The sequence below is a fragment of the Lissotriton vulgaris genome, chromosome 2_1, assembly GCF_964263255.1.
Source record: "Lissotriton vulgaris chromosome 2_1, aLisVul1.2, whole genome shotgun sequence".
Classification (NCBI taxonomy): domain Eukaryota; kingdom Metazoa; phylum Chordata; class Amphibia; order Caudata; family Salamandridae; genus Lissotriton; species Lissotriton vulgaris.
Window position 1 is genome coordinate 1,176,256,722 of NC_141687.1, and position 27,127 is coordinate 1,176,283,848.

The 27,127-nt window shown below is 47.3% G+C and overlaps 1 protein-coding gene across 2 annotated transcripts in view; it reads right to left on the reverse strand.

Annotated features, from left to right (window-relative positions):
• The window catches only part of LOC147731764 (E3 ubiquitin-protein ligase TRIM39-like), a 241,729-nt gene that overhangs the window by 162,218 nt on the left and 52,384 nt on the right, over positions 1-27,127 (reverse strand). For both annotated transcript variants that reach the window (XM_086956890.1, XM_086956889.1), the window contains exon 2: positions 9,836-9,931. In XM_086956890.1, the coding sequence (XP_086813016.1) occupies positions 9,836-9,931 (96 nt within the window). The remainder of the gene's footprint in view (positions 1-9,835; positions 9,932-27,127) is intronic.

Consider the following 27,127-nt stretch of genomic DNA (forward strand, 5'->3'; position numbering starts at 1 on the left):
TTTTATTGTGTAGAGAAGAGTGCACCTAGATTCTATCGGAGACCTACACTGACTGTTCTCTGTATATGTTCTCCCTTTCCCTAGGTTGCATCGCTATAGGCAGGACCAGTTGGCCTGCCCCACTACTGACCTTAAGACTAAAGGCTGTATCAAAAAACTTTTTAATTCACTGTGTAGTACTGAGCACTGAGGTCCTGAGGGATTGCTAGAATTGCAAGAAACATGTCGACCTAACAGAGGGTTGTAGGTATTTCGCCACCAATACATGTGGTGTATATCTCCCCTCCCACCATTTTAACCAAGGGAGTTAGCCACACCATTAAAGTTCTTTGTGGACTAACCCACCTTTTTTAATTTACTATCACTTTTTCACGACTACACATTATCCTGCCTTCTTACACGCATGCACCATATGGCTGGAACAAAAGATCTCAGATAAAGAGCCCCTTCGTGGGAGCCCGTCAAACATTGCAGCGCCAGTCTGACGAGGAGCAGAACCCTTATGATGAAGCATGACACCTAGATTGCTGGGTGTGTGAGGGTTTTAGTTGCCAAGAGGGAAATTCCCCTTCCCTCTTGAATACCTTTCTTTCTTTCTCTCTACGTTATATAGACATACACACACTCCTTTTACACAATCCTTCTGGGGAACTTTGTACTCCTTTTTGCTACTAGCTTTGTTCGATTTACCTGTTCATGTCTATTGGATTTGTGGTGTATTTTTTCCGCCTTGTCAACGGACACTATGTTGAAGAAAGAACATGCATTCAACATATTAATGGAACATTGGCTCCCATTCCACATCACACAGATTGAAGAGGGGCCTGGCTTTTGTTAATATCACTGCTTGGTCCGTCTTAGATGGAATTGTGTGGGATGCTATTAGATTTCAAATCCATGGGCCCACAGAGGTTATAAATGTCCCTAATGTTCTAAGAGTTTCTATGGGGGATGTGATTAAACAAAATATACGTTCTGATGATTGGGATGTTCAGGCCGTAGAAGCTTTGTTTTCTGATTTGAAATATTATGCTGCTTTTGATGCTGAAGATTTGTATTTAGATTCTGCAAATTATGGTGATTTCTTTTGTTATCAACATTTTGGCAAGCACTACCTGCATAAAGCAAATACCAGGAGGAATACTGTTAATTACACACAATGAGAACATTGTCCCGCTCCTGTACAAGGCAATTTCAGTTCTCTTTTAAAGAGGTTCACTTACTTTACTGATTTTAATCAGTCTATTGCCAATGCATTTTATTTTAAAATGACTGAAAAATCCACTTCCAAGGTTAGACTTACCCACACAAAATTATTGTATTTGAAGTCCTTTTCAGACCAATTGGCTGATGGGGGCTACGAGCTGTGGAAGGATACTATTGATCTTAAATCTGTTTGGGGTTCTAAAAGTTGGCAAGTGCAGGGCTCCGGGGCTTTGCATCGTGCATGCCTCATCCCGAACCATATGTCGTTTTTAAATTTTACGATTTCACAAACAACTTGCTTTGGATTGGCTACTACTAAAAAATGTAATGCTCCTTCTTTTCCTGAATTAGAAGAATATTCCGGTTGGAATAATAATACCAAGTTTTACATCAGAGAATTATAGACTGTGTTGCTGAATTCTTCCTTTAACATATCCAATTTGGATCTTAAGGGTTGGTTGCTATGGCACAAGAGAGCTGATTCTTGCCGGCATCGTTTTCTGGATTCCGCTCCAGGCTATACGCAGGTCAGGGTGGATCCCCGATTTGAAAGTGGCCATTCTGTGACTACCTATTAAGTAGGCAAATTATGTCAGGGTCAGGGTTGGCTCAAACATTCCACTTTGGCATCAGTTAAGCTGCATTTATCTAAATTGACTGACGATGTTGATCTGAATGATTTTGTGAAAGGCCTGGCTTCCGGCAGATCTAAAAGATGGATATATGCTATTTACAACAAAGTCTGGAAACTGGCCCAGATTGAGGCGGCTTCCCGCGTTAGAGCTATAGATCAAGCAAATTTAGAAAAAGTGCTAGCAGTTGTAGATAACAGCATTAACTCGCTTTCTTCCTGTATTTACACTTTAGATAATATTGTGTTGTCTGTTGTTGATATTGTGCAAGATGAAGTGTCTGCTTTGTACCATGGTCAAAATCAGATGCGTTCTATTATGCAGTTTGCATGGACCTTGCAAACCTTAACTCCTTCCGCGCTGATGACGGAACCGCTCCGCCATCAGCCGAGGTAGCGCTGTGCAGATGACGGAGCGGTTCCGTCATGGCCCGCCAGACGCGCCTGCGCGGCGCTGATTTCGCGCCTGCGCGGCGCGTTCTATTGAGCGGGCGGGGCCATGACGGAACCGCTCCGTCATGAGCACAGCTCAACCGAGGCTGGTGACGGCACGGTTCCATCACCAGCATGGGTGCACCGTGCGGCCCCCCCCGCCCCCTTAGCGCTGCAGCGGAATAGCCGCCGCAGCGAAGGTGCTAAAAGCTGGAAAAGTGCCATGGCACTACATGAATACGTCCTTGTTTGCCCCATTTAATTTGACTGATAAGCAACGTTTTATGTCAATGAAAGATGCAACTTTTTCTATGTTACACATTGAAAAATTAGAACCATTACCTTTCTCAGTGACTGGGACGAATTCTGCAACGTGGCTTATCCACAGGTTAATAACTTTACCTTTTCCCCTTTTCAAGTTCGAGGTCTGTATGAAGTACTATGCAATTCGCAGATATGAATCTCTGGGCACTGCTTATCTTCATGAGGCTTGGTCACTAGCATTTACCTATAGGTGCTTTAGGGAGGGAAAAGAGGTTTACTTAAATGGTGAGGATTGCACTACAACGCCAGATCACTCATTAATGTGTAGGAATATCCAGTTACATGGCTCTTGTAACCAGAACGAGCCGAATTTAGCCTGTATTTTGAAAAGGTCCACCGGCTCCTGCTATCATACCCACATTCACATTACTGGCAAACGGGAGTTATTTACTTTTAAATAATGAAGATTGTTGTGGGATGGTAGCGGGAATTCCTTACGTGGTTACCGTCAGTGAGCGTGTGGTTTGCTGTAAAAATGTAATGTTTCCTCCTCAGCATGGGAAGCTTGATGTTTTCATCTGGCCGACGATTCCCACCTTGAAAGCAGAGTTCAACAAGATGAGTCGCATAAGAGCTCTATTGTCCCAGAAGGAAGTTGCCCTCACATCTGCTTGTGAAACATTTGTCCTTCACGTGGGGAACACCCGCACAGAGGTGCATGCTTTATTGAATACTGATTTGCCCTTGCACTTCGGAGAGTTAATTCACACTATCTTTAATGCATCCTACACCACAGGGCTGGCTCACTTTTGTAAAGTTATAAGCAGTGGCCTCTTGACTTCTTTTCAAACTATATTTGGTGTGCTGCCGGAACTTTTTATTCGATTTTTTCCAGCCTGTTTGGTGGATTTCCCTTAATGCTGGCTTCGGTTGCAGGCGTTCTTCTGCTGTTTTGTTTACTTCAAAATGGATGCACTTCCTGTGTTGCAAGGAGATCTATTGCGACTGTTGCTGCTCCGCAACCGAATGCTTGAGTATTATGGAATGCTGCCTCTTGCTACATTGAGTGCAGTTTATGGATTATCGTTTTGATTTTCCTTCTTTACATGCGTCCAGCCTGTCTTTCATTGCCTGAGTTGCGATTTTGACTGGGCCCTGGATTTGTGTCTCTGTAATACGGTGTCTCCCAATGCGGATTATGATCAGCTTATGAGCCCCTTAGTTGCTCATGAATTGCTTTGTTCTGGCAGAGGGATTATGGCCTTTGCATGGATGCATAGAGTCCTGGGACGTTGGAATTTTTTTCTCAGAGGCGCAAGATTTCTTGGCACGCAGCTTCATTGAAGAAACACCGAGTTACACTCTGATGGTGCTAGAGGCTCTGGTAATTGAAGAACTTGTATGTTCTTTCCCTTCGATAAGTTGGATGGCTGACATGTTTTCTGATGAGAACAGTGACTTCCTATTGGAGGCTGTTGCTACGTATTTTGCATATACATTGTTGGATTGAGATGTGTCATCGCTTCTCTCTCTTCCATGACCAAGGTGACAAGTTGGACATCGGATTTTTATTATATTTTTTTCTCTTCTTCATTTTTTTTCTGCCCAGACCTATTGACTTTACTATGTCTATGGCTAGATTTGCTTGGTTTGAAGCGTATTCAAATTATGGAGTTTTGTTCACGTTTTTTTTCCCTGTGGCAATTCGAATTTGGTTCTGACTGTTGTTCTTGAACTCTGCTTTGAAATTTTGCCCTTTGTCTTATCCGTGCTCGGATCAATGGAGGGTGTCATGAGGATGAGCCTTGAATTTTCACTGTGTTAAATTGGCATGAGCTTATTAGAAGTTTAAACGCCATTTTTCCTTTCTGCTGCCTTTTGCACATGGCACACATTATTATAAATGTTTAGAGTCTAGCAGAGTGTTTTGCTTCACAACAGAATAATATATTTTTTGCTATACTAGCAGCCTTGCTTGGTAAGCTTTGTCGGAGCAGTGAGTGCCGAGGCCTTCAAGGTTATTTCAGCACAGTGGTTGTTATTCGGACTGATCAGCGCATGTTCTAGACATAACATATATGCAGCTGTGGCCACCTCTGATTTTGGCGCGCTTAATAATGCACTACGCAGGCATGCTCAAACACAGTTGAATAATATTCGCATGCAGAGAACTGGTTCAGAAAATGATGTGATCCATTTCTGCTAGGACCAGAGGTATGGGGCGGCCCTTGTAATCCCAAGAGACCTTCTGTAGACACAAAATAACCTACAAGCAAGGGAGGTGTAATCTAACCTGTTTTCCATTTAGCATTTTAACATGCTTTCTCCCTTTGTATTTTATAGAATAGTAACTATGCTGATAATCTTTTTGCTTATAATATGTTTGCTTGTATTAGCTAAGATACTGCGCCTGAGAACACGGCATTAGAAATAAATATTTCAAACTTGCACGTGCCTCTATTTACTCCCCGTTTTGTACTGGTATGAGAGTATAACGAAAGAGTGTTCATGTGTTCAACAATGCCTGAAGTATTCTAAGTTCCATGTTCTGGGTTGTCTAATCATTTGGGGTGTGGAAGAACCAATGAGACACTGATTGCTAGTCTGGTAGGGGAGTTTGGCTACTAAGGTGAGTTTTGGTACACCCTAATTCACTGAGGTTCCAAGTCTCTATGCACAGTTCCGTGTATGGGCAGAATCCCTGCTACAACACCCTTATAAAAAGAGTTTTGTACACCTGGGTAAAGTTAACTTTTGACTTTTTAGTCCCCCCCCCATTGCGGTAAACACTGCTTAAATTCAACTTTGATGCTAGGAGTTCACTGTATGACTATCATACAGATAAAAAAATGATTCATGGGCACTGTTAGAAACGGGGTAGTGTGGTGCAGAGCGGGTAGGCCAAACTCGGAGGCATTGCGTAAAGCATCTGCGCAGCACACTCACAGGCGACACACTAGGCACTCCACAAAAAGAGACCACACCAGGTTGTATGAAAATAACTTGTGTATTATAAAACACATTCTAGAATGTAATCTCAGGTACTGGAGAGAAGTTCACAAGGGGGACTATTTACAAGGCAGGGCCAATCGGGCCGCTGCCAGAACCATCCCCAGCACAATTAAAATAAATATAAGTCTTAGTAATAAACGTAAAGCAGCGAGTACCTCCTGGCTAGGTCAGACACTTATCCACAGTGAAAATAGCCTTAGGCATGAACATAAAGCATCACATGAGGCATCGTCATGAGCATAAATGCATGATGCATGAATCCTAGGCCCAGTATGCATAAAACCAGCAGTGCAGGCCTTAGGGAAAGAAAGGCATTATCAGCATGAACATAACACCTGAGGCATTTCAATCGGCTCATGAGGATGAAGTGTAAAACATAGTAGGCATTAGGTCTGCACCTCAGTGGCATCAATAACATTTGCGTAAAACAAGGTATGTATAAAAATGCTAGGCCCAAACCTGAGGCATAACTGCAATCTCATGGGTATATCAGCATAACCTTAGGACTTAATAATCCTGTTGTTAGGTATACTCTATGCCTTAGGCCTTACGAGGCAGAAATGCATCGCTGCAGGACCCACACACCTTTTTCTCCTGGGCAGGGGCTGGAGGCAGCGCTCACGAGGCGCTAGATGGCTCACAGACCCAGGGCCCCACCCGAGAGAGTAGCGCCCATGTTCCCCACCTCCTTGGAGTGCAGGCAAACAGATGATAGCGCCCATGAGGCGCTAGGGCAGGAGAGCAGGAAGGCAACGCTGGGCAAGATCAGCAGACAGTGGGCACTCGTCAATAAAGGACAGCAGTTCCTAGGAACGGTCAACCCCCAGAAGGTGGCACTCCTCCTGGCAGAGCAGTCTTCACTCCAGCAATGGGCTTTCACTAGCCCTGTGGACAGCATAGGGGTACAGATGGGCTCAGGAGCCAGCACACAGGCCCTTGCAGCGGTACCTCCTGGTGGAATGTCCCCTCTCAATGAAGTCCACGTACATTCTGAGCACATGCAGGCACAGCTCCCCTATATATACCTCCCTCACCCCACCTATAAGAAAGGGCCAGAACCTTCTAGAAGGCGTTTGGCAGTCCCAGTCCCAACTGTCACTGTTGGGGAGGTTTAGGGAACCCTATCCCTTCAAACACTAGACCACCAACCCACTGCAGGCAGGCGGCACAAAGCACACAGCAATGGCGTCCATTTTAAAAGTGAGATTTCCTTCCCTGGTGAAAATAAAACTCTGCACATCATTGCGCAGCATTCAATCATGCACATACAGCAAAAAAGGTTGGGGGGGGGGAGGCAAAAAAGTTCTGCATGACCCTGCAAGCAGGGCCAAGTCCAACATGCACTTATTTTTAATAAACTTATTTGTTCATATAGTCAAAATTCCCTTTTTTATTTTTTAAATTATGGTCATCAACCCTTTTGATGGTTCCACATATGAAAAGCAAGCCTCATTCCTTCCCTTTCACCGTTAAATGTATTCATTTATAACCCTAAGCACAGGAGCCTTACTTGAAATATGAAAAGTCTGCGTCACTTTTAAAGGACAATTAATTATTTAACATCAGAACCACATGTAAAAAGGCATTAAGAAAGGAAATCCCTACTTTTAATCTTTCTTCTCTGTTATCCAAAATAATGAAACTGTCTTTTTAACTTTTAAAATCAGCAGTCTTTAATGCAAGCCTTAATACCAGGTTTGCACTAACTTAAGATCTAATTTCTGTGTGGTTCTGTATGGCTTGGGACCAGAAATAGCCATGTGTTGTTGACTCAGCTGCGCTCTGACCAGCAGGCGCCATCATCTCACACCTTTCAAGCCAGCACAAATCTATTGTTTTGTAATGTTGTGTTTATTTCAGCAACAACCAATTCCTCAGATGACGTGAATGCTTTTTAATATCTAATACAACGTATCTAAGGAGAATGTGGTAACATTTTGTATTTTAGTCCTAGTTATTGCAAAGCACACAATTTCATTTTTTCCTCCTTTCTATAAGGCCTATTTTATTCCTATTGAATGTCAATTCTAATTTATCTTCATCATTGTGGCAATTGTCACCCATCTATAATTTCTAACTTTTCAATTTTAATGGTAGTGTGCAGCTACTTAGCATATGTTACATAAATCATTTCTGGAATTAATTTAAAAAAAATGTAATTCATTTAATGACATTTGCATAACAGAATGATGACAAAAAAACAAATTGAGCTCATTCCAGACATTTTCAGAAGGGGGACATACACTCAGAAAACACAATACAGCACGCTTAAGGCTAGCCATTCTTACACAAAGAGCGCAATTGCTACTCACTCACACAAGTACCAACGGTGTCAAACCTACAGACAACATAGACATTCAAACACACAATCAACCCACAAATCAACACTTACGACAGAAACAAGGGACAGCCCACAGACCGTACTCAAACCAAACCATTTGTAAATACTAATTGTAAGTCATATTTACAAGAAGAGCTTCTAAAAAGTAGTAAAAAAAACTGCACCAAAATAGCCCAAAAATTGTTCCATGTTCAAGAAGCCAAAATACACCAAATGTTCCAGTTTGGCTGCCAGAACACTCAAAAAGCCCTCTGCATATCATCACTTATGAATGTTACTAAGTGCATAGACCAGGATCCTTTTTATGTATTTATTTTGTTCCATGGTGTATTCAGTCACCAAGGAAGAAATACCTTTTTTAATATACCTAAACCCATTTAGGTATACCCTCTAGGGTAACCGGCTGAGTTCATTCAAGATTCACATTGGTACCTCCAAGAAAGCAGCACATTCTTCGATGTGCACTAGAAACAGGCATGCCAAGAATATTGTAGCATATACAATATTATACAGCAGTGGTACTAACACAATATGTTCCGTTAAGAATTATTTAAAAGTTAGAGGAAAAACCTCCTCATTACCTGCCTACATAAATTTCAATTTACATATATTGCCAATTCCAAAGTCTTTGGCCAAACAAACAAATCAAATGTCGACGACCTTACCAAGTACAAATCTTCAGCCTCCACTTCCAAGTTCTGAGTGACCTAATGGTTGTTTTAGAATACTCACACCAAAGAAGTTCTCATTCGCGAGCGGCAAACACTTGAAGGATCGGATCAAGACCAGAAATATACTGGGCTGGAAAGACAAACCATCTCAGTGCGCAGGGTACCTCTATAGTAGATTTCTGTCCTGTCTTCCTCAGTAGATTCCTGTCTCTCATGAAGACCACTCCCTTGGATAGCCGCTTCACCGATGAGCCACACGTTTGGGCGACATTCTGTCTTAGCATGTGTAAAACTATGGAAGACGGAGAAAGCACATGACGAGCACATGGCTAACCAAAATGGCTGCCAAGAACAAAATGGCTTTTAGATCATGCTAACAGCGTTTCCTGCAATCTTTAACACATGCATACACACACTTAGAGGCACACATTCATTCAGATTCACACTCACACACAAACCTTTTAAAGACTCACCGATGGATATCTTCATTCCATGAAGGCACAGACTTATACATCCATAGATATATACTCACACATAGACGCATATAAAATCTCCCAGTTGTGTAACTCAACACTCATGCATATATCAGACCTTGCGATATTCAAACCCATAGAGAGGCATCTACATACGCAAGTACAAACCCACAGCCAATAAATGCAGACTAAAGCATACAGAACCCTCGACCACACATGCACATAGACACGCACATGTATTTGCATACTCTGTAACTCAAAACACATATATGCATGTGAAGACACACAAGCACTAATCCAAGCTAAAGAAAACAACAGATATAGAGATGCTCAGACATGCATGCACTCCCAAAGATTACTCCAGGTCCATCCATACTTGAACAAATACTTAGACACGTACAGGTAAGTGTTAACATGCACGCACACACATATGCATGCGCACACACACACACACACACGCACACCCACACACACACACACACACTGGTACGTACTCACAGCCAGAAAATGCCAAAACTGTGCACACATACTCTAACACACACTGTGTGAGTATGTAAATACTACCTTAGGATCAGAATAGTAATTCTCGATTTTATGATTTTTTTAGGATGAGCCCTTGCCGATTTCATCCCCAATATCCAAGTGTAGTGACTCCCGTCAGTATATTTATTTGGTGGGGACCATGACCCACTTTGTAGGGTGACTCATCAGCCTCTGTGTTCTTGTACTCTAAGAGGTCACAAAAAGACTTAGGCATGGACATATACAGACACACAGAGACACAGCACTCACTGCAGCCACTCACCCTCATGGTTTTATATTGTTCCTCTTCCTTGACTTTAGACTCCTGAAAATATGTTTCCTCTTTCTTCAGAAGATACAGCCACTCTTGAAGTGTTACCTGCAGAGATGAAAGTGCAAGAAATCAGCGTAGATATATGGAGTGCAGTCTTTTATTATTATTAACAAATTTTATTGACTTTAACGGTTCATAGCGGGTGGTGCCTGTAGCTTATATTTCGGATACTGTTTATATGAGATGGTACCAATTATATTCAAACAACAACATTTCCTGTTAAAGTACAGGCCCAATAACTAATCCTGGCACAGGTTACTACATGTTTCACTATAAGTAAAATGTTCAGGTGTAAATGTTTAGATGACAGAGCGACTCATCTTACCTAAATATGGTCCAGTTTGATTTGATTGCCTGGTTTAGGGAGGGTCTGATGGTGGCAGGGTAGGCAGGTCTATGCCACCGCATGCTGTCCTGTGAGACCATATTTTCCTATGTTTTTGTGGACAACTACATACATGGTACACCGCAATTTTAGCCTCCATGCATCTATCCATGTCCTTTCTCCACCCACCCATTGATGGCGGGGACGTACCCTTCCACGTTTGGGCAATGCCCCGCTTGGCAAGTGTGAGGCACAAAAATAGTAGATGTTGTTTATAGCGATTTCCTCCTATCCCATTGGTGCTGTGAAGTAAGAAAAGCTTGGGATTGAATGGAAGATGACAGGACAGGACCCGACCCAGACATGAAGATAATTTATACCAAAATGGTTGCAGTGCCCCACAGACCCAGACCGTGTGTAGGAAGGTCCCCTCCGATTCTCCGCATCTGAGACATGTAGGGGACTGGATAACGCCCATCCTCCAGAGGGGGGAGCGGGTGTAGTATGCTCAGTGGGGGTATTTAAAATGGATTAGGTGGTATCGTGTGGCTATTGTGGCACCTCAGGACTAGCTAGAGCCTCAGTCCAGTCATCATCTGTAAGGTCGGGGATGTCGGCTTTGTGTAGTGTGGTTTGGGTATGGGTAGTCAGTGTCTGGTAGATTTGCCGGATCTTATGTGTGCCAAGATCCCACATTAGTAAATGTCCCTCTAGGGGGTGAAATTCTGGTAGTCCTCCCAGCAAGCATATTAGGGGAGTCAGGGCATGTCTCAGGTTCAGATATTTGTAAAACTGTGTCCGGTGCAAGTGGAATTCTATTTGCAGTTGCTGAAAAGATTTGAGAGTGGGTTCCAGCATAATGTCACTCAGGGTAGAGATTCCAATGAGGTCCCATGCTCGGAAGCCTGGAAGCTCGGCAACAGGTCACAGGTAGGTATCCTGGCGCAGAGGGGTAGTGTGTGTCAGGCGCCCGTCCCAGACCATTTTCTTCACGATATAACCCCAGAGCTGGATGACGGTTCTGCAGGCAAGGGTGGAGTGGTCAAGGTTTTTGCGACTGTGGAGGAGGCTCAAGAGGGGAGTACCCTTTATCGCAAGCCACTGCACAGCAAACGCTGGATCAGTGTATGAGCTGTACCACCACTCATTGATATTCAACAGATGAGATGCCGCATAGTAGGCATATATATCAGCCACTGCAATCCTGCCACAATACGTCGACTGCGTGCAGGTTTGTAGCTCAACACGGACGATGCCCCCTCCCCAAAGGAAATTGTTAAGGAGTGCATTAACCTGGGTGAACCACGTGTGTGGATTGATATTATGTGCCTAAGATATCGTGGGAGAAGGCGAGATGAAGACCTCCGGATATTTGAAGCCCTCAATTGCGTGGGATAACTGCGAAGCCCAGGAGGCGTGCCCATGGTCTCTGCATACTGGAAATACCACTGACTTTGCTGGATTGGCTCCAATGCCGGAGGTCTCCCCAAACACCCAAAGTATCTGGAGAATCCAGGGGCCGGAAAATCCAGGATCGGTTAAGCGTAATTCAGTCGGACCAGTCTTGTGTGCACACAACAAGGAGCTAGAGAGGGAAAAGAACCAGCCAGGTTGCCCTCCACTCAATAATCAATATCAATACAAAATGACCTGGTCTTCAAGGCACCTTTTTTCAGGACAAACATATAAGCGGAGGTAGGGATTCACAACATTCAGTTCCCATACACGCCTCTCTTTTCCCTTACAAGGTAGTAACCTCCTGCTTTTTTACCTTTAATTTTCATAAAAAACATATTTACAGATGGCAGTCACCACACTCTATTACCCCTGAACAGTTTACAGGAGGCTTGATGTGAAAAGTGCATCAAACTTGAACATCGCAATCAGAAAAATAGTGAAAAGGCAAGATGACACCTCACATGCGCACCACCAATCAAGCTCACTGGTTGGTACTCACCAGTTGTGCCCACTTTTATCATCATTGGTAGCCATCTTGCCTCAAAAATAATAAATAAAGTGGTCAAATCAAACAGAAATGGTGCTGAGAAAGAAGTAATGTGAATCACATCCCACGATGCGGCCAAGTGAGACTAAAATTTAAATAAGTTGCACTTTACTCGATATCAACTTTATTATTCACTGTGCACTTATTTAAATAAAAATCGGTTGCCGATCATGCATATCGCTTTATACTGAGCTGAAATGTTTCATTGCCACAACAATTTTAGGGTAATTTCTTCAGGGCAACAGGGTCGCCTGGCACCAGTACTGGACACTTAAATAACTTTTTTCAGTGACTGCCAAAAGCAAAAACAAAGCAATTACACAACCCATTACTCTCATGGGATGTATGATATCACAACGCAGGCTTTTACCCCGCATGCCATTACAACGCAGTTTTTACAATGCAAGTCGTTACAACAACTTGCGTTGGTGGGCGCTGGATAGTGGAATAGTTTAATTTTCTATTCCAACTCCAGTCCCCGTGGATAGTAGGGAAGGTGTTGGATAGAAAATTAAACTATGTCCTATCCTACATGGCCTCCAGCGCAAGTCGTTGTAACGACTTGCGTTGTAATAGCTGCGTCGTAATGGTAGTGCGGAGTAAAGTTGCGTTGTGAAGGATGTTCCCCCTCTCATGTAATCCTTTCAAGCAGAATGTCTGCAAAACTCTCCTCACGACTGTAGTGTTTGTATTACCCTAAATGAACCAACGTTCTTCATACCAGCTCTTCTCTTTTAGGTCGCGTAAGAGACTCCATCTGTGAGTCCTCTCAGAGGATTGACTTTCAACAGTAATGCCAATCTACAAAGTGATGCGATTGTTATCAATCATATGTAAACAAAATAGTTCACAACACGTTCATTTCATACACAGATCATTCTCATGTGCGAAGCTATTATCCGGGCCCGTATCTGTGTGCACTCCTGATATGGCGGTCACACAGTAGACATCTTCGAGAACTGTTAAAAACACTCACACGCGGTCTGCTCATCTTTAGTCTTTCAATGCTTCCAGCGTGCCACCGCTTTAAAAATCAGGCCACTTGCAATCATCTCTAGTTATCATACATCTCATGGTAGTTTGGACAGAGTGAGGGGGATCCTGCGGTGCACCAGAATGGCTGTTCCGAGAGAGCCGCGTATGAACTCTGAGTGATATACTGTGTCATAACCAAACCGGGCAAGACATGGGGCTTTATTGCCTAGTAGATGGGTCTCTTGCAGTAGGAGTATATCCGCTTCCCTGCTATTGGTTGCTGCAGGGCAGCGCTTCTCTTTATTTTATCGAGCATCCCTCTAATGTTCCATGTTATAAAGTTCAGACCCTTAGGCTGGGAATTACTTGTGTGTGAGGTCATCTCTCATCTGGGGAGGTTGCCAGCTAGGGTGAGCGCATGAAAATGTAGTGGGTTCTCTGTGCCTATGTGTGAACTGAAGTAAGTCCAGTCCAGGAAATCTAAAACATCCCCCGCCACCTAGCCCCCACCTCAATACCTCCACCAACAAGGAGTATCTGTCGCTGTTGGCGAGAGTCCGAGGCTCCAACAGGGGTTGCCAGGGTACCCCTGCCAATAATACCTAAACTTCCAACAAAATTTAAACATAAGTCTTCAGGGGATGCTAGTGGCGCCAGGCCATCAAGCCATATTCGCTCTCTAGGTGAGCAATAGTCTTCGGGATGATCAATATCCTCAGTTGACCCATGGGCAGAAGAGGAGAAGCCATCCCACTGCATTCACGACTCGTCACCCTGTGTCTGGGAGTGCCAGCTGGACCTTGGCCTAAGCCACCTTTTGGAGTTAACCATCTTCGGACGATTCCTATGTGCACCCTGCGAGGAGTCAGACTCCAGAGGCGGCGGGGTGTGTGGTTTTAGATGTACTGTCTCATCGGCCCAAGTGAAGATTGCTTCTGGCGTATCAAAGAAGTGAGATTTAGAATGATATGTTATTCTCATTCAGGCTGGGTACAACAGCATACCCTGCACATTAAGTTCTCCAAGTCTGCGTTTGGCGGCTGTAAATGACTGGAGCTGCTGCAGCAGGTGGGTGTAGTCTGGGAAGATTATTATGTTCTGCGAATCTCAGAGCAGTTTATCCCTGTGGGTTCTTGAATATTGAAAGAGCGTGTCCGAGTCTACATAACTCAGCAGCTTGGCAATTACTGCCCTGAGGCGTTCCCCCCGAGGGGGCTTCCTAGTCAATGCCCTGTGGGCTCTCTCCACCACAAAACAGGAGGATAAGGAGTCTTCAGGCAGGAGGGATCTCGACCACTGCGAGAGAAAGCGTTCCATGGAAGAGCCCTCGCACCCCTCCGGAAAGCCAATGAAGCGCAGGTTATTGCATCTGGAGTGGCCCTCTGCATTTTCAAAGCGGGACGCCAGCTCGTATGTTACAACGGTGAGTTTGTTCACCTTTTTTTGCAGGGTTGCCACTGTGTCCTTCACCATCGAAAGTCTCCGCCTACGTGATGCAAATGAGGCCCGGGAGTAGTTCGCAGAGTTTTGCTACGCAGAACTCTGCGAAGTTACAAAAAAACTCTGCGAAGTTCCGCAAGTGGCTGAGTGCAGTGCGAACTGCAGTCTGCGCTGGTATTCCTGCTGCTCGGGTAAAAATTCAACCCGAGCTGAAGCTTACCATTTTGGATCACAAACTTACCGTTCGCAATCGCGAGGTGGTAAAAAAATTTCCCCCCCGCACATAACGAAGCAGAGTTTTCTGTACCTCACGAGCTCCTTGGAGGTTTAGTGCAGAAAACTTTGCTAACTCTGCGAATGGAGCAAAGTTCACCGCCCAGGCCTAGATGCGATATACACCCTTTCTAAGATCTTGATGCAGAAAGGAGGCCTCCAAACCCACAGCACTGATCTTTGTGCTCGCGGCCAGCAAAGCGGCGTGGTCGAGGACAGGACTCCTGGGCTCTGTGTTGCTCCCACCACCAGGGGCTGTGGCAAACTGGTCCAGAGTGCTTTGCTTGGAGGTAGGGCCTGCTAGTTTATCCTTGGCCATGATGGAAAAGGGAGGTGGAAGGGGGGAGCCATAGTGCAGTGTTTATCCTGCTCCTGATTGCATTTCCTTCCGTTGAGGATTCTGGCAGGCTGACCCGCCACTCAGCCCCCGCTGGGCCACAAGCCGCACTAAGCCTAGCTCAGCAGGCTCTGCAGCCCAGGGTCAGCCAGCCAAGTAGACCCCCTACTGGTATTAGAGTCGCCGGACCCTAGCCCACGGATCTTCTCGTACCAGCTCAGTCCCATGGGGCCCCAGGCCGCTGTCTCGCCTGGATGTTGCAAAACAGCTGGGGCTGGGCCCACAACCTTCAAGTGTGGGTGGTCCACTTCACCAGCCCTCGATGGGGCTGCTTCAGTATCCACTCAGGGGCAGGCCGCCACGCGACGTCAGGAGAGAACCCCAGTAGGCCCAGTTCCTCAGGGGGGATAAAAGTATAAGCTCCATACTGCAGGCCTACCTGTTGCATTCCATGTGTTAAGCAGGAGAAGTTGGCCCCGTCCCCGTCCAGCAGCCCAGGGAAATAGTGACACGTCTCCTTAGCAAGTCCTTTATGTGAAGGGCAACCTCTGCTATACCATCAGCCAGGACGCAACACCCTCATCACGGCCCGAGGTCATCGGTCTTCTGCAGCATTGTCTTCTGGGTGGCGTGGGCCCCAGACAGCGACCCCCAATGCCTGCCTACACTGCCATGTCTTGGTCCTCTTGGGCCCCACGAGTGCCCCTAGCAGGATGGAAGGAGTGGGTGGGCCCGAGCAACCCTGCGGTCGCATCCCCGGCCATAAGCAGGTCTCCTCCCAAGACCCTCAGGCCCAGCCGGTTTCTTCTTGGGCCGCACTCACCAGGCCGGGTGCCTGTGACAGCAGGGTCTCGTCCTACAGGGCTGGACCAGGCACTAGGCCACAGCTCCTCTGTAGTCTGTAGTGGCCGCCCTCGGCGCCAGATCAGCCATGGCACCAGGATCAAGGACGCCCCTTGGCTCCGAGTGCAGGACCAGTGGATTTGGCTCAGGAGAGGGATATCGGCGGATTATTGCCGATCATGGCAGTCGGAGGTTCACTAGGCTGCATCCACTCAATGGCTGTCTCAGCCAAGCCCCCATGGAGTGCAGTCTTACTTTATACAAAAATGATCACTACAGTACTGTGAGGGTTTCGCTCCTGCGACGGCAGATCCTCACAACATTTCCAACATGGTGGCTGCCATGTTCCGGACTGCTAGCAGGGTGAGCAGTCCAGTAGCCCAGCTGGGAATCGATGGACCACCGACTAGAGTGCAGGTGGGCTGAGCCATCGAAGTCAAGGATTGACCAGAGGAGTGACATGGAGGAGAAAGAAGGAGCAGAGGAAGAGAGGACCGAAGATTCGACCCGACCCAAGAGGAGAAGAAGCAGAGAAGAGACCCCTCCAGGAGCAACGCTCTTGAGTACAGCTCTCCAGCCGGGGAAGAAGAGGCTGGGACTCCCAACCCCGCGGCCCAGGAAGGGTCATGGGTCCAGGCAAGTGCCCCGAGCAAAACTTACATCTCATAAGGGCTGGTGGATGGGGGTTATAGGTCACTCTACCCAGAAACACTAAAATGCCCCTGGCACCTAGGTATGACACGTTAGTAAGCATGGGTGACGGGAGCACTTTTTCCCCAAAAACGGCACCAGACCAAAGTGATCCAACTGTGTCCTTCTTTCTTTTTTTTTATGTTCCTTTTCCGGTATTTCCACCTGAGGAGAGAAAACAAGGCTGGGATGGTACCCTTATAAGAAGAAAATAGCTTCCTCTGGATGTGGACTTATTTGTTTTGTTTTACACCAACATTGTCCAAGTCTGTGAAAAAACATAAGTACCCAAGAACTATTGGGATAAATGAAGAAGGGAGTCTTAATAAAAGAGACCAAACCCTACCCACATTGTCTCCAGTATGTCTTCTAACGGGAGGGCGGGGCGACCAGGTTAGCGGCCAGATCACAAGTACCTGCAACACCTGCCCAGACTGTACATACCAGTCATACATTAATAATGTAAGTACATGCCACACATATCCAGATTGTAAGAACCAGTCCCACATATCAGAATAGTGAGCACCAGCCCTAAGTATCACAGAGAAGTACATAGACACTGTTTTGGCCCTGTTCTTGAATATGTTACATCTACTTCTTATTGACTGAATAACCATATCAGGACAGGTGCCAGCCACGTGCAGAGTCTGTGACAGAAAACAGACACAGGCGAGAGAGCAGGTACCAACCCCAGGCAGGGTCTGTGACAGAGAACAGACAGACAAAGGAAGAGTGCAGGCAAAAACCCCAGGCAGGGTCTGTGACTTGGAACAGACAGACACGAGAAGTGTGCAGGCACCAACCAGCATCAACCCCAGGCAGGGTCTGTGACATAGAACAGACAGACACAGGAAGAGTGCAGGCACCAACCCCAGGCATGGTCTGTGACAGAGAACAGACAGACCCAGGAAGAGTGCAAGCACCAACCCCAGGCAGGGTCTGTGACAGGGAACAGACAGACACAGGAAGAGTGCAGGCACCAACTCCAGGCAGGGTATTTGACAGAGAACAGAAAGACAAGGGAAGAGTCCAGGTCCCAACCTCAGGCAGGGTCTGTGACAGTGAGCAAACAGACACAGGGAGAGTGCAGGCACCAACACCAGGCAGAGTCTGTGACAGAGAACAGACAGACACAGGAAGAGTACAGGCACCAACCCCAGGCAGGGTCTGTGACAGAGAACAAACACCAAGGAAAGGGGAAGGAATTTTTAAAGAAATTCATCATCTTGCAGAATATTCCTCCATGGCTTGAAATGAGCTTGCCTCCTGTCCAACGTCTCAGGGATAGAAACAACTTCACCCCTTCTATTTGCTTTCTTCTGGAAAATGCTGTTTCAGTCGCTACAGAAGGAATCTGCAACACCAATGGCAGCAAACGTCACCGTAATCTGCATCGAAGACGTAGACCGACGCCTGCTGCTGTGCCGTATCCACACTTTGACCTCAACGTCATGATAACACCTGTTGGAGTTATCTGTTGCTAAAGACTGCTTTAAGTGAATAACCTATTTTTGTATGGCTTCTACCATCGTGAAGTATTATTTGTGATTACAGAATTGTGGATTTTTGTCGTTTGTGGTCTTGTGATAAGTCGATATAAAGAATACTTATTTTTAGACAACCCGGTGTGGTGTCCATTGTAGTGTTTTCACTGTATTACTGTATGTGTTCACAAATGCTTAACACATTGCCTCTGAGATGAGCCTGCCTGCTCGTGCCAAGCAACCAAGGGGGTGAGCAGGGGTTATCCAGTAGTCTAATCCCCTTTCCCTGACTTAGATGCAAGCCTATTTGGACAAACGTGTATACCATTGACAACTAGAGACCCCGAGTTCTAACATCCTTTGACAGAGAAAAGACACAGGAAGACTGCGGGCAGCAACCTCAGGCAAGGTCTGTGATGGAGAATAGACAGACACAGGAAGTGAGGAGGTATCAACCCCAAGCTGGGTCTGTGACAGAGAACAGACAGACACAGTAAGAGTACAGACACCAACCCATGGCAGGTTCTGTGACAGGGAACACACAGATACAGGAAGAGTGCAGACATCAACCCCAGGCAGGGTCTGTGACAGAGAACAGACACAGGAACAGTGCAGTCAGCAACCCCAGGCAGGTTCAGTGACTGAGAACACACAGACACAGGAAGATTGCAGGCACCAACACCAGGTAGTGTCTGTGACAAAGAACAGACAGACACAGGAAGAGTGCAGGCACCAGCCCCAGGCAGGGTCTGTGACAGAGAACAAACACCAAGGAAAGGAACTTTTAAAGAACTTCATCTTCTTGCAGAATATTCCTCCATGGCTTGAACTGAGCTTGCCTCCTGTCCAACGTCTCAGGGATACTAAAGACTTCACCCCTTCTGTTTGCTTGCTTCTGGAACATGCTGGTTCAGTCACCACAGAAGGAATCTGCAACACGAACATCAGAAAACGTTGCCGTAATCTGCATCGAGTTCTAACAGTCTGTGACAGAGAAGAGACACAGGAAGACTGCGGGCAGCAACCTCAGGCAAGGTCTGTGACTGAGAGGAGACATACACAAGAAGAGTGCAAGGTTCCAACCCCAGGCAGGGTCTGTGACAGAGAACAGGCATAGGAAAAGAACAGGCACCAACCCCAGGCATGGTATGTGATGGAGAATGGACAGACACAGGAAGTGAGGAGGTATCAACCCCAGGCAGGGTCTGTGACAGAGAACAGACAGACACAGGAAGAGTACAGGCACCGACCCTAGGCAGGGTCTGTGACAGGGAACAGACAGACACAGGAAAAGTGCAGACATCAACCCCAGTCAGGGTCTGTGACAGAGAACAGACACAGGAACAGTGCAGCCAGCAACTCCAGGCAGGTTCTGTGACAGAGAACACACAGACACAGTAAGAGTACAGGCACCAACACCAGATAGAGTCTGTGACACAGAACAGACAGACACAGGAAGAGTGTAGGCACCAACCCCAGGCAAGGTCTGTGACCGAGAACAAACACCAAGGAAATGGGAAGGAACTTTTAAAGAACTTCATCATCTTGCAGAATATTCCTCCATGGCTTGAACTGAGCTTGCCTCCTGTCCAACGTCTCAGGGATACAAAAGACTTCACCCCTAATGTTTGCTTGCTTCTGGAACATGCTGTTTCAGTCGCTACAGAAGGAACCTGCAACACGAACAGCAGCAAACGTCGCCGGAATCTGCATCGAAGTCCTGAACGCTGCTCCGAGTGGTACTAGTAGACCAACGCCTGCTGCTGTGCCGTATCGACTCTGAAACTGACATCATCGCGGAGCCGATTCTCGATGAAGGTGGCCAAGAACTCATCGACATTTTAAGAAACCATGGTGTTGGTGCCATCGAAATGTCACCTCCTCTTGGATCAGGGACCAACAACTCCCCTGCCTGCGCAAGCATCCAGGACACCGATGCATAATCTCCCCCAAAGCAAGGAACCGCCGCTGCAACACACCAAAGACATCGCACCTTCCCGATGCCATAAGCTGTCTTTGTTTTCGCTTTCCAAGTTACTGTTCTGTGGGGGTCTGTTTTGACTTCGGGCCCGATGCTGCGCACCTTGCGGTCATCGCTGTACTTTGGGAACACTTTGACCTCAACGTCATGATAACACCTGTTGGAGTTATCTGTTGCTAAAGACTGCTTTAAGTGAAGAACCTATTTTTGTATTGCTTCTACCATCGTGAAGTATTAATTGTGATTACAGTATTGTGGATTTTTGTCGTTTGTGGTCTTGTGATAAGTCGATATAAAGAATACTTATTTTTATTCAACCCGGTGTGGTGTCCGTTGTAGTGTTTTCACTGTATTACTGTATGTGTTCACAAATGCTTAACACATTGCCTCTGAGATGAGCCTGCCTGCTTGTGCCAAGCTATCAAGGCGGTGAGTAGGGGTTATCCAGTAGTGTAATCCCCTTTCCCTGACTTAGATGCAAGGGTCCCTATTTGGACAAACGTGTATACCATTGACAACTAGAGACCCCGAGTTCTAACAGTCTGTGACAGAGAAGAGACACAGGAAGTCTGCGGGCAGAAACCTCAGGCAAGGTCTGTAACTGAGAAGAGACAGACACAAGAAGAGTGCAAGGTTCCAACCCCAGGCAGGGTCTGTGACAGAGAACAGGCATAGGAAAATAGCAGGCACCAACCCCAGGCATGGTCTGTGATGGAGAATTGACAGACATAGGAAGTGAGGAGGTATCAACCCTAGAAAAGGGTCTGTGACAGAGAACAGACAGACACAGGAAGAGTACAGGCACCGACCCGAGGCAGGGTCTGTGAAAGGGAACAGACAGACACAGGAAGAGTGCAAACATCAACCCCAGGCAGGGTCTGTGACCGAGAACAGACACAGGAACAGTGCAGCCAGCAGCCCCAGGCAGGTTCTGTGCCAGAGAACACACAGACACAGTAAGAGTACAGGCACCAACACCAGGTAGAGTCTGTGACAGAGAACAGACAGACACAGGAAGAGTGCAGGCACCAACCCCAGGCAGGGTCTGTGACAGAGAACAAACACCAAGGAAAGGGGAAGGAACTTTTAAAGAACTTCATCATCTTGCAGAATATTCCTCCATGGCTTGAACTGAGCTTTCCTCCTGTCCAACGTCTCAGGGATACAAAAGACTTCACCCCTTCTGTTTGCTTGCTTCTGGAACATGCTGTTTCAGTCGCTATAGAAGGAATCTGCAACATGAACGGCAGCAAACGTCGCCGGAATCTGCATCGAAGTCGTGAACGCCGCTCCGAGTGGTACACGTAGACCGACGCCTGCTGCTGTGGCGTATCGACTCTGAAACTGACATCATCACGGAGCTGATTCTCGATGAAGGTGGCCAAGAACTCGTCGACATTTTAAGAAACCATGATAGTGTTGGTGCCATCAAAATGTCACCTCCTCTTGGATCAGGGACCAACAATTCCCTGCCTGCGCAAGCATCCAGGACACCGATGCATAATCTCCCCCGAAGCAAGGAACCGACGCTGCAACGCACCAAGGACATCGCATCTTCCCGATGCCATAAGCTGTCTTTGTTTTCGCTTTCCAAGGTACTGTTCTGTGGGGGTCTGTTTTGACTTCGGGCCCGATGCTGCGCACCTCGCGGTCCGCGCCGTACTTTGGGAACACTTTGACCTCAACGTCATGATAACACCTGTTGGAGTTATCTGTTGCTAAAGACTGCTTTAAGTGAAGAACCTATTTTTGTATTGCTTCTACCATCGTGAAGTATTAATTGTGATTACAGTATTGTGGATTTTTGTCGTTTGTGGTCTTTTGATAAGTGGATATAAAGAATACTTATTTTTATACAACCCGGTGTGGTGTCCGTTGTAGTGTTTTCACTGTATTACTGTATGTGTTCACAAATGCTTAACACATTGCCTCTGAGATGAGCCTGCCTGCTCGTGCCAAGTTATCAAGGGGGTGAGCAGGGGTTATCCAGTAGTGTAATCCCCTTTCCCTGACTTAGATGCAAGGGTCCCTGTTTGGACAAACCTGTATACCATTGACAACTAGAGACCCCGAGTTCTAACAGTCTGTGACAGAGAAGAGACACAGGAAGACTGCGGGCAGCAACCTCAGGCAAGGTCTGTGACTGAGAAGAGACAGACACAAGAAGAGTGCAAGGTTTCAACCCCTGGGAGGGTCTGTGACAGAGAACAGGCATTGGAAAAGAGCAGGCACCAACCCCAGGCATGGTCTGTGATGGAGAATAGACAGACACAGGAAGTGAGGAGGTATCAACCCCAGGCAGGGTCTGTGACAGAGAACAGACAGACACAGGAAGAGTACAGGCACGACCCTAGGTAGGGTCTGTGACAGGGAAAAGACAGACACAGGAAGAATGCAGACATCAACCCCAGGCAGGGCCTGTGACAGAGGACAGACACAGGAACAGTGCAGCCAGCAACCCAGGCAGGTTCTGTGACAGAGAACACACAGACACAGTAAGAGCACAGGCACCAACACCAGGTAGAGTCTGTGACAGAGAACAGACAGACACAGGATGAGTGCAGGCACCAACCCCAGGCAGGGTATGTGACAGAGAACAGACATAGGAACAGTGCAGTCAGCAACCCCAGGCAGGTTCTGTGACAGAGAACACACAGACACAGGAAGAGTGCAGGCACCAACCGCAGGCAGGGTCTGTGACAGAGAACAGACACAGGAAGAGTGCAGTCAGCAACCCCAGGCAGGGACTGCAACAGAAAACAGACAACAAAATGAGAGAGCATGCATCAAACGTGTACATGGTCTGTAATAGAGAAAGGTCACAGGAGGGCCACACCCTGCACTACTGCACATCTTCTGCTGTGAACCATGACCACGTGACAGCGTGTGCCACACCATGCATTACTGCACTTCTTCTGCTGTGTACCATGACGATAAGACTGTTTGTGCCACAGCCTGCATTACTGCACCTCATCTGCTGTTTACCATAACCACATGAGCTCCTAAAATCGCCTTGCATTTCCACATCATGGGGCATATTTACAAGAAACATTCGGAGCTCTATGTTAAGCCCAAATTGCTGACGAATGTGGTGCCCTCCTGCATTTTTTCTAGTGATGGCACTAAATGTAGCTGCCTAGCACCACAAGGGTACCTGAATTGCAGGGAATGATTGTTCATTTGCACATAAAAATCACTAATGGGGATTTGTAATTTCTATGTGTGCTTAAGAATGCAGCACATATAGAAGTTGGAAAACGTCATTTTTTTAATGATTCTTTATGTGCAGGAAGGGACCCCTTTCTGCACATGAACAATCACTAATGGCGATATGCTGTTTCTGTGTGACAGCAAAAACGAGGGGAAATTAATAATTTCTCCTTGCTGCACCTGTTGAAAACCAGGTTTTCCCTGATCATATTTTTGGTGCTGCCCCATTTTTACACCACCCTTGTAAATAAGGGGCAGGGTCAAAAAGCAATGGGTGTATGGTGGAACGCCCACAGCAACACCCATTGCCGGTCCCTTTGCTGCAGCAGACTGCTGCGGTAAGGGTCATATTTACAAGGTGACGTTAAGCCACGTTAAGTGGCTTAAAGTCACCTTGTAAATATGGAGCAGGGCAGTGTGCCACAGGAACGTCATTAAAAGTGATGTTCCTGTGGTGCAATGCCCTTGTAAATATGCCCCCAAGTCTTTTAACACCGACAAATGTGAGAGCACATGGGTTAAACATTGCACTACCCATTAAACCCTTCCAGTATGCCTTGGTATCCCAAAAGGCCCAAATACATAGGACTTCTGATTATCTGCAGCTGCTTATGTGGTGCGAGGTGAAAACCTCGGAGCTCTGACAGACACCCAGTGCGATCCGCTGCAGTTTCTTACATGGTTCACAGGGTGAACAGTGATCCCTGAATGACCTCAGCGGTCCCTTCTCCAGAAACCCGCGGAGACCTACAGAGGGAACTGTTATTACTGAATGATCACAGAGGTCCCTTCTCCAGGGACCCGCAGAGACCCACAGAGTGAACAGTGCTCCTTGAATGATCAAGCAAGGTCCCTTCACCAGGGACCCGCATAGACCCACAGAGTGAATGGTGATCCCTGAATGATCACAGATGTCCCTTCCAGGGACCCCCGGAGACCCACAGAGTGAACGGTGATCACTGAATGATCACAGATTTCTCTTCAGGGACCCCCGGAGACCCACAGAGTGAACGGTGATCCCTGACTGATCACAGAGGTCCCTTCTCTAGGGACCCATGGAGACCCACAGTGTGAGCTGGGATCCCTGAATGATCACAGAGGTCCTTCTTCAGGGACTAATGGATACCCACAGAGTGAACTATGATCCCCGAATGATGACAGAGTTCCCTTCTCCAGGGACTCATGGAGACCCACAGAGTAAACAGTGATCCCTGAATGATCACAGATGTCCCTTCTCCAGGGACCCACGGAGACCCACAGAGTGAACTGTGATCCCTGAATGATCACAGAGGTCCTTCTTCAGGGACTAATGGAGACCCACAGAGTGAACTATGATCCCCGAATGATCACAGAGGTCCCTTCACCAGGGACTCATGGAGACCCACAGCGTAAACTGTGATCCCTGAATGATCACATATGTCCCTTCTCCATGGACCCACGGAGACCCACAGAGTGAACAGTGATCCCTGAATGACCACAGAGGTCCCTTCAGGGACCCTCGGAGACCCACAGAGGGAATGTGATCCCTGATTAATCACAGAGGTCCCTTCTCCAGGGACCCACAGATTGAACTGTGATCCTTGAATGATCACAGAGGTCCCTTCTCCAGGGACCCACGGAGACCCACAGAGTGAACGGTGATCCCTGAATAATCACAGAGGGCCCTTCTCCAGAGACCCACAGAGTGAGCTATGATCCTTGAAAGATCACAGAGGTCCCTTCTCCAAGAACCCGTGGACACCAACAGAGTGAACTGTGATCCCTGATTAATCACAGTAGTCCCTTCTCCAGGGACCTGTGGAGTCCCACAGAGTGAACGGTAATCCCCGAATGATCACACTTCTCCAGGGACACACAGAGACCCACAGAGTAAACTGTGATCCCTCATTGATCACAGAGGTCCCTTCTCCAGGGACCCACGGAGACCCACAGAGTGAGCGGGGATCCTTGAATGATCACAGAGGTCCCTTCTCCAGGGACCAATGGAGACCCACAGAGTGAACTGTGATCCCTGAATGACCACAGAGGACCCTTCACCAGGGACCCGCGGAGACCCACAGAGTGAACTGTGATCCCTGATTAATCACAGTAGTCCCTTCTCCAGGGACCTGTGGAGTCCCACAGAGTGAACGGTAATCCCCGAATGATCACACTTCTCCAGGGACACACAAAGACCCACAGAGTAAACTGTGATCCCTCATTGATCACAGAGGTCCCTTCTCCAGGGACCCACGGAGACCCACAGAGTGAGCGGGGATCCTTGAATGATCACAGAGGTCCCTTCTCCAGGGACCAATGGAGACCCACAGAGTGAACTGTGATCCCTGAATGACCACAGAGGACCCTTCACCAGGGACCCGCGGAGACCCACAGAGTGAACTGTGATCCCTGAATGATCACAGAAGTCCCTTCCAGGAACCCATGGAGACCCACAGAGTGATTGGTGATCCCTGAATGATCACAGAAGTCCCTTCCAGGAACCCATGGAGACCCACAGAGTGCTTGGTGATACCCTGAATGATCACAAAGGTCCCTTCTCCAGGGACCCATGGAGACCCACAGAGTGATTGGTGATCCCTGTATGATCACAGAGGTCCCTTCTCCAGGGACCCACAGAGACCCGCAGAGTGTACTGTGATCCCTGAATTATCACAGATGTCCCTTCAGGGACCCGCGAGACCCAGAGAGTGCACAGTGATGCCTGAATGATCACAGAGGTCCCTTCCAGGTACCTGCGGAGACCCACAGAGTGAATGGTGATCCCTGAATGATCACAGAGTTCCCTTCTGCAGGGACCCGCGGAGACCCACAGAGTGAACTGTGATCACTGAAGGATCACAGATGTCCCTTCTCCAGGGACCCATTGAGACCCACAGAGTAAACAGTGATCCTTGATTGATCACAGAAGTCCCTTCTCCAGGGACCCACGGAGACCCACAGAGTGATTGGTGATCCCTGAGTGATAACAGAGGTCCCTTCTCCAGGGACCCGCGGAGACCCACAGAGTAAACTGTGATCCCTGATTGATCACAGAGGTCCCTTCTCCAGGGACCCGCGGAGACCCACAGAGTGATTGGTGATCCCTGAATGATCACAGAGGTCCCTTCTCCAGGGACCCGCGGAGACCCACAGAGTGAACTGTGATCCCTGAATTATCACAGATGTCCTTTCAGGGACCCGCGGAGACCCACAGAGTGAACTGTGATCCCTGAATGATCACAGAGGTCCCTTCTCCAGGGACCCGCGGAGAACCACAGAGTGAACGGTGTTCCCTGAATGATCACAGATGTCCCTTCCAGGGACCTGAGGAGTCCCACAGAGTGAATAGTGATCCCTGAATGATCACAGAGGTCCCTTCTCTTTAGACCCATGGAGACCCACAGAATGAACGAGCATCCCTGAATGAACACAGAGGTCCCTTCTGCAGGGACCCGTGGAGACCCACAGAGTGAATGGTGATCCCTGAATGATCCCAGAGGTCCCTTCTCCAGGGACCCGCGGAGATCCACAGAGTGAACTGTGATCCCTGAATGATCACAGAGATCCCTTCTCCAGGGACCCGCGGAGACCCACAGAGTGAACAGTGATTCCTCATTTATCAAAGAGGTCCCTTCTCCATGGACCTGAGGAGACCCAAGGAGTGAACTGTGATCCCTGAATGATCACAGGTGTCCCTTC